Genomic DNA, 12,618 nt, shown 5'->3' with positions numbered 1-12,618 from the left:
GTGTCGCAGTGTCACCACGGAAGATGGTTAAGGGGTATCGTTATAGCAATTGACTCAATAGGGTCCAAGAGGGTGAGCCTGTTCCTATTCATTGAAATTCTGCCTCCTTGCATCCCGATGCATGTTAATCCTTTTCTATGTACTGATGTACGCATGTACATAATCATGTGGATTAATTCGAGTGTGGTCACAGAAATCCTGCTGCTTATTAGTGAAAATAACAGTTCAGTAACACAGCATTTAATGGACTGTACAGTTTATTTTACATGAGATGAGACAAAGCTTTTCAAGTGCATAATACAAACTTGCTAAAATAGAGGAAAGTACAAAGTTTATGGAAATGTTTGTACATAAGACGGGGGAAAATGTATAGCAAATACCTTCAACATTTAAGGGCTAGATCTGTAAATGGGGTAAATCAGTGCAACTCCAGTGATATTAACATTTAGGAGACATACCTGAACTGACAACAAGGCCCTTAAATTTTAACGAGTATTTATTTACCTCTTCAGCTGCAGTGTTTTAGTCATACAATTGCATGGGACAAAAAAGCCACATTAACAGTTTTCACAATGATTAAAGGCTCACTGCTGTTATTGATACACAGAGCTTACAGTAGAATTAAGTTTTTAAATGTCTAGTCAGCCCAAAAATCTGCAGCTAAGTATTATTACAAAGTTCAAAGCCATTACTGCTGGTAGAGGACACATTTGACTGTAAAAATTTAGAAAGTGTTTAGTAAAAGGTACAGGATAAAAAGACGAGATAAGCAATGCCATTTTTAAAAATCTCTTTTTTTAAAAAAACTGTTTTGGGGAGAGCTAGTTGCTGGCCAGATCTGCCCTCCAAATCTATTATATCTGCAAAACTGAATTGTGCACTTTCAATTTACTCATGGATGGTAAAAAGAAATACATTGTGAATTTGCTTATCCATATAGCCTGTGATAAGCCTACAGTGTTTGGAAACACAAGTTTTGATAACAGGGAGTGTTGCTTTCATAAGGCTACTCTGACATGGGAGACACACAGTGAATTCAGATTCACTGGGAAAATAGACAACCAAATACAGGTAACAGAAATTTCAGTGTACACCAATTTTGGAAAGGAACACAAGGATATATTTGCCAGAAATCAAAGTCAACAATCACAGTTAAGGATGTTTAAGGCTGCAATCCTATGCACATATCTTGGGAAAACTTCCTTCTGAGTAAACATGCATAAACTGCAAGCTCCATTGATTGCAACCAATTCACTTTGCTATTCATTAGATTGTAGCCACCTTCACTTCCTTGCTCTGCAATAAACATTATTGCTACTACATAGACATGATGAATTGGGTACTCAAACACTGAAGTTAGTCTTGAGTTTTTCTGCTAACCGTATTCAATGCACATTAGGGTCAACCGATTTAAAAATATTGACAGAGTGAAATTACTACTGTCTACAAACCCCAAACATCCAAAAGGTTCATTACAATTTCCATTAAAAGCATCCTCTTCACTTGCAATGCTTATGTAACAGAACCACTAGAGAAGAACATCGGTTTGAAACGAATGCTGCCAAACTTGGAATCGGTCTGCTTAAATGTTACTGGGCACTCGCTCAAAACCTGGCACAATCTAGGGCAAAAAAGGCCCTGCACCACTTTTTCAAGGAGTGTTATGTGATTTTCCACTAGCATTAATACTGTAAAAAATTCTATATTAAAAGTGGACTATATTAAGAGTGGACTATGAGTTCAGAACTGTAAAATCTAATAATCTGAGGTGGATTTGTAATCTCTAAAATATTATTTTGCTGTTGTTTATTCAAAATGCCCAAACTGGTTGTGCTTTAGACTTACAGCAAGATCTTGCTGGAGTTTGCTTGTGATAAGAGCAGCAAAGGAAAATAACACCCCCCCCAAAAAAGTATCCCAGATTGAGTATTTGAACACAACTGAAAATATGTCTGTTCTTTACATCCCTTCTAGATTAAAACCAACTTTATCCGAGATATTTCAACTTAATATAAGTTGGGGGGGGAATTTTCTATTCATTTCCAATTCTCTATGCTTCCAAAACATTGGCCTTCCTGCCGCCGCCCCTCCAAATAAGGTTCTTCTTATTTTTTTATTTTTACATGGTCCAAACGTTAGAATAAGAGCATTTAGCTAGATTTCAACAGTATTTGGCACCGTGGAGTGCGTAAGGACTAAGAAAGTATCGGCAAGATCCATTGGTTTTCTGGATCACACCATAAACAAACCAAGACAGCTGAGCAGAGAACATATCATAGAAAGGAGCCACCATATCACAATGAATTATGTAGAATACACAGCAGAGGCTCAAGACAGGCTTGCTGTAAAGTAAATTTCCAAGCACTTAAAAAGAAATTGTCGTTACCTAAATCGACTTTTTTCAAAAAGTATCTGTACCAATCCTGATAGCAGGTGGAGGGTTTTCAGGAGGCGTAGGGACAAAACCCCAACTTGGAAATCTGACAAAAATTGTTGTCTGAAATTAGACCACAGCGAAGTATTCCGAAGCATGTATGAGTGGGCACAGAATGAATGCACATCAAACTAAACATCAGGAAGACTCACTGCCATGTAGGTTGAAGTCCCAGTCATATGGGAATGTCAAGTTTTGGGGTGCAGTGTTCTTTGTTTCATACCAATTATGGGATAAAAGAACTATTGTCTTGCTCCGCAATGAACAAAGGCCGCAAGATTCTCAAAACATCACCTTAACAGACGTACACAACCATTAGTTCTACAAACACATTGGTTGACTTGCTTATACGAAAAGTGAAGGAAACAAGAGTCACACAAAAGTCAAGCAGGAGAACCCCATGCAAGATCAGCAAAATGTAAAATACATGCAGTGCCACCTCCAGGCACAGTGTATGGTTACATAATGCTAAATGTGAGCGTGTACACTAGTCAAATTGCTGGGAACCTTTTAAGTTTTTGCCTGCCAAATGCAACTGCATGCTATGCCTTTGAGGTTAAAAAAAAATCCACTGTAACACATCTTAGTTACTAGGTATTGTGATTTACGGACAGGATCTGAGCGACAACACCTTTGGTGCAAGTACTGATAGAGCACAATCAGTTCCGAGTTCATGCAACCAACGAATGTTCACTGTTGGAGACATACTGAGCTCAAGGTATTGGACTGGACAAAGTCTACTTATTTACACTATTCACATATCTTTATCCACATTATATACACAAGTACTGACACTCCTAAATCAAAGCCATATCTGCACTACAGATTTCACCCTCTCTGACAGTCGTCATTTGCTCTTCCTAGGTAAGCCTGGGAACTGTACTTCTGAGGTGACGACTAGATATAGCTCTAACAGAGAATTCGCCATAATTTCACCCAACTATATTTTCCAGGGCTCTTTGGAAGAAGATATCACTTTTAAACTAGCACGACGAAATCACTATTAGTTTCTAATGGAAATATGTACCATGTGTAGAAGCTTCCCACTCAACACTTCCCAATGAGGGATTATTTTAGATTTTTGATCCCACCTCCATAACTGTTGTTGCAGCTATGGGGGCGAAAATCCTTGCAAGATGCGTATTTTGTTATTTCCCTGCTTGATAACAAATCTGGGCATCATGGATACATCTGTGCTACACTTCCCTATGCCCCACTGTATCGTATAGTAATAGCCTAGTCAGCCTCTAAATTCTGGAGGTCTGCTGAATTAATTTGTAAGCAAAAAAAAAAGGGGGGGAATAAAAAGGGATCTTACGATCAGCAACTGCCAAACAAACTTAGATCAGTTATCAGTATCCCGAGTGTCTCATGCCATGTAGCTGTGCAAGCTAAATCTACACGAAGTTTTAAGAATCATTTTGCCCCCCCGCTCCTTTCAAAATGGTTGCCTGCTCGTTTCATCAGATGTTCTTTCGTCCTTGTATTCTCAGGCTCGTGCCCTTATGCTCACCTGTCACATTTCCCCCTACTCCCACCTTTTAAAGATGGAAATGTAAGCCCTTTTGTGCTCATAGCCATCCTTACGATGGCACTTCTGTGCTGTTTTCACATCAGAGCCTTGCTAATAATGGAACACTGGATCAGAATGCAGCTGTGAAGGCAGCCCAAGTAGCATTGCTAAGCAAAGCCTAGAACAAGCCTGCATTGTCTGTGACAGAAAATAGCAGAAAAATTTGCTTTCCCTTCCCATTTCACACTATACAGAGGCAGGGCAGCTGGCAAAATTCTGAACTGGATGTAGGAAAAAATACACAACAGAACAACAGATGTATGAGAAGGAATTCAGAATTTTAATAGTGACTTCATCCCTGCTGTAGGGGAGGGAAGGGGGTGGGGAAATCAAAAATAGAAGGATGACTGTAGAGAACTTGAGCTTCTCCACAGTTCACAAAATTGAGCTTATGGACGATATACTCTGAAAGCATACGGAATAGTCCTGAATGCCTAAAAACACCAGGGCAGGCATTGAAGCAGGGATTTAGCAGGTCTTGCTTAGGAGGCCTTGTGTTTATGAAAACATTGCAACCTTAATAAAACAATAATACTATGGAGTAAGCCCTACTTTACAAAGGGCTTACTTCTGAGTAAATGCATAGATTTGTTCTGTAAAAGATTACATCTAGCAGCGAGAGTAAAGCTATGTCTTAGGAACAGGTGGCATACAAAACTGGTATGTCCCTGAATAAAGTCAATGAGATTCTACAACAATTATGAAGAGACAGGTGCCCCAGCAGAACAAAGGGTGTGTGTGTGAAATACAGCAGCAGCAGATGGCTACACAAGGATGTCTGGCATGGAAGACAAGCACCGTGCTTAGGTTTTATTCATAAACTATGGATCATCTTTTAACTTACTGGGCTGTATTCAATTACAGCATCCCATCAGATCAAGGATTTCCAGATCGGCTTCCCAGTTGGAACAATCCCCCCCTCCCACCGTGTTGTTCTGGGGCGCCCTCCTGCCTCCCAAGAACCAAATTTTGGGGGTGCAGGAGGAGGAGCTGGGGGGTGGGAAGCCCTGCTGTAAAGGCAGGGCTTCTACTGATAGGGTTTATTAAATGAATCCCACCCATTCAGAGTAAGTGGCTTGTGGACTACAGTCAGTGAGTACCTGAGAGGGTATATAAAAAAGGACCAAGCCTTTCGTAAGGTCACCAGACCTATTACCTCATTTTCTTTTGTACTGAAAAACACAGATTTGCATCTGGATATGCTCAGAGTTCCTGTTATAGTAACTGCCCGATGGCTTGCAGATTTGTTAAGTCCCCAAACTGTGCTTAGGAGTGTTTATTTTATTTTAAGCTGATTATCTCTTAGAACACACCTTTTCCAGAAAAGAAACTGGAGATGTTAGAAAGACATCCCCATAGAGCAATAAAACTCTCCTATGTGAAACTGGAAAACTGAACAAATCAGTTAGGACTTATTTCATATTGTTGAGTGTTGGCAAGTGTATAAGCCATGAGCACTGTGTGTTAAAATGACATTGAGATTAAGCAGCTAGAAAACAGATGCAACAAAAATTGGCTGTCCATGAATGGCTAATCTAATGAAAATTCAAGTTAAATATGAACTGATATAAAAGAAGAACCTGAAGCGTGAATGACACTTGCGAACCATCTCATGACTGCAAGTCATATAACAAATGTCATTTTTTAAAATATATAAATAGTAGGAATGTGATCAATAGCACCCGGAAAGCAAGGACATCCAGTGAGAACACTGAGATGGCACAGGAGTTCAACAGAGGCAATGAGGTTTTGAACTTCAATTAAAGAGAAAGAACATCACAAAATTGGCATGCTGAACTTTTTTTGTTGGTCTCCTTTTAAAAGAGCATTATCATTTGAACAGCTCTCTCCTTTTAAGTTTTGAGCCCATAAGTTTAGATGAGAACGAAGCACAAATCATAAAGCAGTACAGCAAAGAAAGTTTCTGAGGACAAGCCTGAGTAGAAACATGTTACACATAAAATGGCTGTCCGGTTATGGTGAAATGGTTGGGCGTAATGCTGTGATTGTTTCCCCCGAAAGGCTTTCTTAAGTCATGAAAAGCAACCATCCATTGCATCAGGTTATGCAAAGAACCAGAAGAGCAAAGAAAGAGGCCATTCAATCTGTTCCTTGCCAACTGTCTATTCAGGATTTGCAAATCAGGGGCAAGGAAAGGGCTCAACAACCCCTTCTCCCACTCTGCTTGCCCCTTCCTCTGTTTGAAGCCACCTATATCTACATTACATGGCAAAAGAGAGCTTTAAGGAGAACAAGGAAGGAGAAATGAGGATGTTAGAGGGTAGTACTAATGGCTTGAACCTAATGGAACCGGCCACTCAAATCTTAGAACTCAATGGGTGCCACTTGGTGCAAGACAGAAATTTTAAAGTGCGAACAGGCTGTATCAGCCCTGAAGAAAAAGGTATCTAGTATATAAAGATAGCAAAATAGACAAACAAACCTAGCACAAGCACATTACCAATTACCTTATAGATCTGCCACATTATAAAAAGAGACTTCTAAATCAGTATATAATCTTTAGCAATGTCTGGGAGAGCTTGCTTTAAATGAGGCGGCTCCTCAAAGTAAAATTGGTAGAGCAGAGTGCAGTGTGATACCTCCAGACTCTGAAGAAAAAAGGAGAAAGACACCAGAAACATGGAGAGGGAGGATAAATGGGTAGGTCACTACAGAACATAGAAAAATGAGACAATTCTTATTTGGTGCAAAGCAGCAGACACACGAGAACAAAATCTGTCAGGTGCTGTTGAGTATTTATGGAGCAATGGCTTAAAATATATTTTGAGAGATGGTCTGTTATTTTTCACAATTTGTGTGGGCAGTTTCACTTATGTTGGCTGATACCTGAGAACGCACGTGAAGGAAAATGAGAGGACAAGGTCTATATCATGCAGGGAGCAGACTGCTAAACAGTGACAAGTGAGAAGGCCAGGAAAAGGCAAGTGAGGGATGCTCCAGACAATGGCAAGCTGGTTGCAGGATGCACAGAATATGGAAATATGACTCTGGTTTTCAAAACAGGAAGAAGAATTGAACGGATGCCTTGGAAATCTTTTTAATGCTGGGATGTGTCCAAGTCTCAATTTCCCCACACATACCAACAGGATAAATCGTTCTTTTTGCAACCTTGATGGTCAGTTTCTTGGGGGGGAAAGATGAAATGTGTTTCCTATTAGAAACCTGATGTTACACAGAAAGAGGGGAAAAAATGATATTTCACTGGAAGTAAAGCAAGGGAAGAGTACGCAAGAATGATCAAATTAGCTGAAGTTGTGTTATAACTTACTGGGATAGTTTGCTTGACAGCACCAAACAAAACAAATGTCTCCTCTCCCACCTACACCTCAACCCACCCAGGCCAAAGTGAGCTCATGGAACTCCACTTATCTGCAACACCTATCATCATTCAAAAAATAAAAACATTTATTCAGCGATTATGAGAAATCTAGTCATAGTACAGACTTAGGCATTCCAGTAAAAAGAATATTGGAATACTCAGGAAGGACATAAAGGGCTATCTGCTCCTCACATTTGCTTATGACAGCTGATCAAACAAAACACTTGGCAGTATGAGGAACGAAGAGAGATCTGATAAACTCAGAGGGGAAATATTTGTTCTGTATAAATACCAAGGCAAGACAAGGCAAGACAAATGAAGAAAAAAGAGGGACAAAGAACACCGTGGTTCTTCTCCAACAGTTCTCAACATTTGGGACCTCAGGATCAATTGGGTCATCGTCATTCACGAAAAGAGCTGCACTTCAGAATATTAGCTTCAGAATGCATATTTGGCTGGATTTATACAATCGTTTCTAATTTACTTGTGTTGATTTTTGGCTATCACAGCATGTTGGGAGCTACATGGAACTCGGTCTTCTGAAAAGATTTAACACAGACTGAATTCCTTGTTTTAAAATGGCTGCCATGATGGAGGAGTTCAGGAGCCAAAGGCCTGTTAAATCCTCCCCAAAGAGCAGGTCCCACTTGAATGTTGCTGTGGCAATTGGATAAATCACCTTTTGGGTAACTCATGTTTGAGGTAAGACACATTAGCTAGGAAGTTCTGCCATCTATATAGTCTGTAAACTCGTAAGTTATTTGGTGGAAAGTAAAGCTCAAGCAATGCCTTAATTAATTTGATTTGGCTACAATCTTTCAAGGGAAGCATTCAAAAACTTCTTTGAAGACTACAGCATCAGGGTCCTAATCACTGTAGCCTTATTATCTATTCAATGGAGGACATTATTTTCTTCTGGAGAGTGCTGATAAATGTGTGCAATTCTCAGAACATTTCCTCAGGAATTGTCCCTGGCAAAGTCAAGGAGACCATGGGTGGGATTCATTGTCACGCTGTTACAAATGTTCTGCCTACACAAGCATATCAGCTTGCCAGATGGAACAATCCCCCCTCCCACCATGTTGTTCTGGGGGGCCCTCCTGCCTCCCAAGAACCAAATTTTGGGGGGTGCAGGAGGAAGAGAAGGGGGGAAAGCCCTGCTGTAAAACAGAAGCCCTCCTGCTTCCACTGATAGGGTTTATTAGATGAATCCCACCCATTCAGAGTAAGTGGCTTGTGGACTACAGTCAGTGAGTACCTGAGAGGGTATATAAAGAAGGACCAACCTTTTCATAAGGTCACCAGACCTATTACCTCATTTTCTTTTGTACTGAAAAAGACACAATTTCACAGATGGCCTAACAAAAGCAGTCTGCAGTCATGGGAGTCAGGATTTGTTAAAAAATACATATTGTACAGGCTTTACTGTTATCCTCACAACACCCCTGTGAGGTAGGTTAGCTTTATGAATGCCATTTCATAAATTGTAAAGGGAGGACAGGAGCGTTTTCCTCAAACCCCCCCTCCTTTCCATACAATTAAGTGGCAATATTCAGGAAGATCTCACTCCTTCCAGAGTCGTGTTCAAATTCACCAGTCTCGTTTGTTTGGCAGAGGCATATTGTGTCTTAGCATTGCTGTACAAACAGAGCATCATGCAAGGGGAGTAGCATGAGATAGTCAATCACAATTGAATAGCAAAACTCTCTTTGTACCAGAAAACAACCCCTGCAGCTTATCACGGGTGCGGCAACTGCTTGGCTGCTGACAGCCCATTTTTGAAAGGAAGTATAAAGCGTGGCTTCTCAAACCTGGAATGTTCGATGTTTAAGGCAAAGCACAACAGGAAATGAAATAATGATCAAACATGACAGAAATAGTCCCTACAGGCAATAATAAATATATAAGGAAGCTGACAGCAGAACGTCTCTCTTTTCCCTACTCCTGAGGCTTTACAGAACTCTCTCGAACATGGCTGGGACAAGGAGCCCACCACTTACAACCAGTAAGAGCAGTCTATATCTCCATATCCACGGGTCTGATATTACCGGTTTTGTGTTCTTTTACCCACAGTTCCCTGTCTTTGGCTGGATCCACTTTCTGAAGCAACTGATCCACGGGTTCTACTGTCTAAAAGACACAGAAACAACAGCAGTGTTACCATAAGAGCATAAGGGAATGCTTCATGAGACCCCCTAGCAAAACTGAACCACTTCCCCACCTCCTTCTCCCAGTTCTTCAGATTTGTTTCCTCACCGTGCTCAGAAAACATTTCCTTGAGCTATTCCAAGGGTACCATTTTGAAAGAAGAGCAGACCACAGATATTACATCAAGGAGGCCAATGCGTTTTAACAGATCGTTTGTTTTTTCAAGTCAGCTGTGGTACTTATGCCATTGTCTACACTGGAGGGCAAGAGTTTGGCGGGCTCAGTGCAACTCTAAGGCCTTGGGTTTACAAGGGCCTGCTGAAATACTGCTTCAGAAAGGAGAAAAAGCCAAGCAGACTCACGCTTTGGTTGAACATATCTGTCTCGTGCCGCAACTGCGTATATTGACAAAGGTGCTGCCGAATCATCTCCACTCTCTCCACCTCTAGCCTCTCAAGCTCCTGAAAGGAAACAATAAAAGATTTTCATTAAAAGATGGGGGATAAGGCAGTATACTTGAACATCAAATTAAAGGTGAGATTGCTTTATGTGAACCACCTAGAATTTCTTAGTGACTAAGAACTTCACTATTGTTCTCTAAAGAATCCATCCAAAATGAGAGCATGGATCAAACAAGAGCTGAAGCAGATGAGGGCTTTACCTGCTACCACAGCTCCTACTATGAATACCCAATCGATAGTCTCTGTAATGAGCCCTCTCAGAATGCAGGGGCCACTGTAACAGTGCACAGACCAGAAAAACTGTTGCATACACAATGTATGCTGAATTTGCCAAGATAGCTTTTTAAGGTTTAATGTTTTGCTATGTTTTTATATATGCTGGAAGCCGCCCAGAGTTGGACCTGAGAATGTTGTGGCAAGATCAGGCATGGGCTGAACTTTTGATAACGTTTACCAGATGGGCACTTATCACTGAAGTTTTGCAAGCATAACATGGAGAGACCCTACATGACATACCAGAGAGGTGGTCACCATTTCTTCAAACCACTTTGACTGGGCTTGATTATACAGATCCACACAGCGCATGAGGTCATCTCCTGCAACACACAAAGCAAAGCAAAGAACAGTGAGTAACTTTTTTTTTTTGCAAGCCCACTCACTCGCCCTAAAGGTTACTTAGAAGTGAAAGTGCAGTTATCTACAAGTTTCTACATGCAAGGTGTTAAGACCAAAGAGAATGTAGTGTAGTTAAATCAAACTCATTAGGAGAGAAGTGAGTGGTGATCTCTCCATCCTTATTAATAGGAGTGAAGCATAGTTGTCAAACACAAACCACGGGCTCATCCAGCTGGACAGCATGCCTCACAATGGAGCATTTTTGTAAGACAAACACTGAGAAAGAAACCAGTCCAGTGATTTCCTACCTCCCAGGTATGTCCTCCTCTCCCTTCAAGGAAATCTCCCCAAGTCTCCCTGGCCACAGAGGCCAAGAGTCATGAAAATATTCAGAAACTGTGTCATGGAACAAAGGGAAAAATATTGTTTCCCACTTTTTGAAATTTCAATTTCAATTGGACTGAGAAACAAAATTACAGTTCAGTGAGGAAACAAAATGGAGTTTTTGTCCCAAGCCTTGGATATTTATTTGCTATGTCAAATGGGCAATCCATGCTTGTTTTATGGCTTCCCTTTGTTAAACTCTATTTACTGGCCAGGAGTAGCTGTCCGGGGGGGAGAAGAGGAACCATATACCTGATCTCCTCACAGCAGAATTGCTTCCATGTACCAGAATGGTGCAGAGGTGCAGCAGGGCAGCAGTGATGTCATATGAGTAGAGCCAATCAAGCGCCCCAGCCTAACCCTCACTGCTACCCTCACGTTGCAGCATGCTGGTAAGCAGCAGGAAAAGCTGCTCCTCTTATCAGTTTCAGCATGGATCATTCTAATGCTGCTACTACCTGAAACCTCGAATATTGTTTTCAAGCAGAACAAATGCAGGAGCAGACCCAGGCTAATGCTGTTTTTAAATCATATGATTTTTTAAAGCAAGGTTTTTGAGTCAAGTAGTAGTGAATATCTCTCCTGCCATCTAGTGTACAAATCAGAGAGTATGTTTTTTATAAAATGCAATTTACATGGAATCACGAAGTGTTGAATGTAGAGAGCACCTCCAGCGCTACTTTCTGCTAGTCACATATTTAACATAAATACAAGGAAACAGAGAGGAAATGGACAAATTTAATCACAGAAAGTCACATCACTGAACTAACCAGCTTCAAGGAGTGTTGACAATTTGATATACTAAACTCTTGTCTGACTCTTCCAGCATTACAAAGACCTCCATAATTGGTCACTTTTCCTTAATTGCTCTACATACATTTCCTCCTCTTGTCTTTCAGATGTAAGTAACAGTGGTCCTCTGTGGGGGGAAAGAAGCTAAATCCTGGAACTTATCAATAGCACCTAAACCTTGGGATGTCTGTAGTAAATATTTGCAATCTAACCAGAAGGAAGCAACTGTTATGAATTCAGCCCTGATCAACACCAAATGTCTTAACATTCAGGGAGTTAGTCAGCCTTCCTCAACCTGGTGTCCATCAGATGCTGTTGGAGCACAACTGTTATCATCCTTGGCTATTAGCCATGCTGGCTAGGACCGATGGAAGTTGTAGTCCAACAACATCTGGAGGGCATCACATTGGGGAAGTGGAGTGAGGCAGTCAGCATTTGTGCTCTCTTTATCCTCTCACAAAATAGTGCTTCCCAAACTTAAGTTTTCTCCTAAGCTAAAACAGCAGGGACTTTGTTCCACCTAACTTTCTTTTTACACCACTGTTCCCTGTCTTCTTAACACACGTTATCCTCACTCACCAGCTTGGGTGGACTTCCGCCTAGCCTTCTTAATTTCCTCTTCTGTCTTGTTGCTGAGTTTTATCTCCAACTGCTGTGTTTTCATCTCTAAATCCTTTTGCCTCTCCGATAATGCTTTTCGGGCCTTGAAACAAAAAGAAAAGACCATGAAATCCTCCTCAGCAGAAAAATAATACCCATTTGCCTCCTCTTTTTCATATCCCTCCCCCCCTTTCAGAATTAATCACTGCAATATGGAACATATGTCCTTGTTGGAGGCCGTGAACCTGGAACATGAACCATGAGACACAGA

General features: G+C 40.9%; 1 protein-coding gene across 5 annotated transcripts in view; it reads right to left on the bottom strand.

Moving 5' to 3' along the window:
• Positions 1–239: 239 nt before the first annotated feature.
• The window catches only part of GAS7 (growth arrest specific 7), a 139,530-nt gene continuing 127,151 nt past the window's right edge, over positions 240–12,618 (bottom strand). For 4 of the 5 annotated variants that reach the window (XM_083597926.1, XM_083597927.1, XM_083597929.1 and 1 more), the window contains exons 11-14: positions 12,327–12,450; positions 10,473–10,552; positions 9,858–9,956; positions 240–9,477 (exon numbers count right to left, since the gene is read on the bottom strand). In XM_083597926.1, the coding sequence (XP_083454052.1) occupies positions 9,364–9,477; positions 9,858–9,956; positions 10,473–10,552; positions 12,327–12,450 (417 nt within the window). In that variant the 3' untranslated portion in view covers positions 240–9,363. The remainder of the gene's footprint in view (positions 9,478–9,857; positions 9,957–10,472; positions 10,553–12,326; positions 12,451–12,618) is intronic. The other variant, XR_014544297.1, reaches the window with a different exon arrangement.

Source organism: Podarcis filfolensis (assembly GCF_964270895.1).
Source record: "Podarcis filfolensis genome assembly, chromosome: 2".
Taxonomy (NCBI): Eukaryota; Metazoa; Chordata; class Lepidosauria; order Squamata; family Lacertidae; genus Podarcis; species Podarcis filfolensis.
The sequence above is the reverse complement of the archived record's forward strand: the minus strand, read 5'-3'. Positions and strand labels throughout refer to the sequence as shown.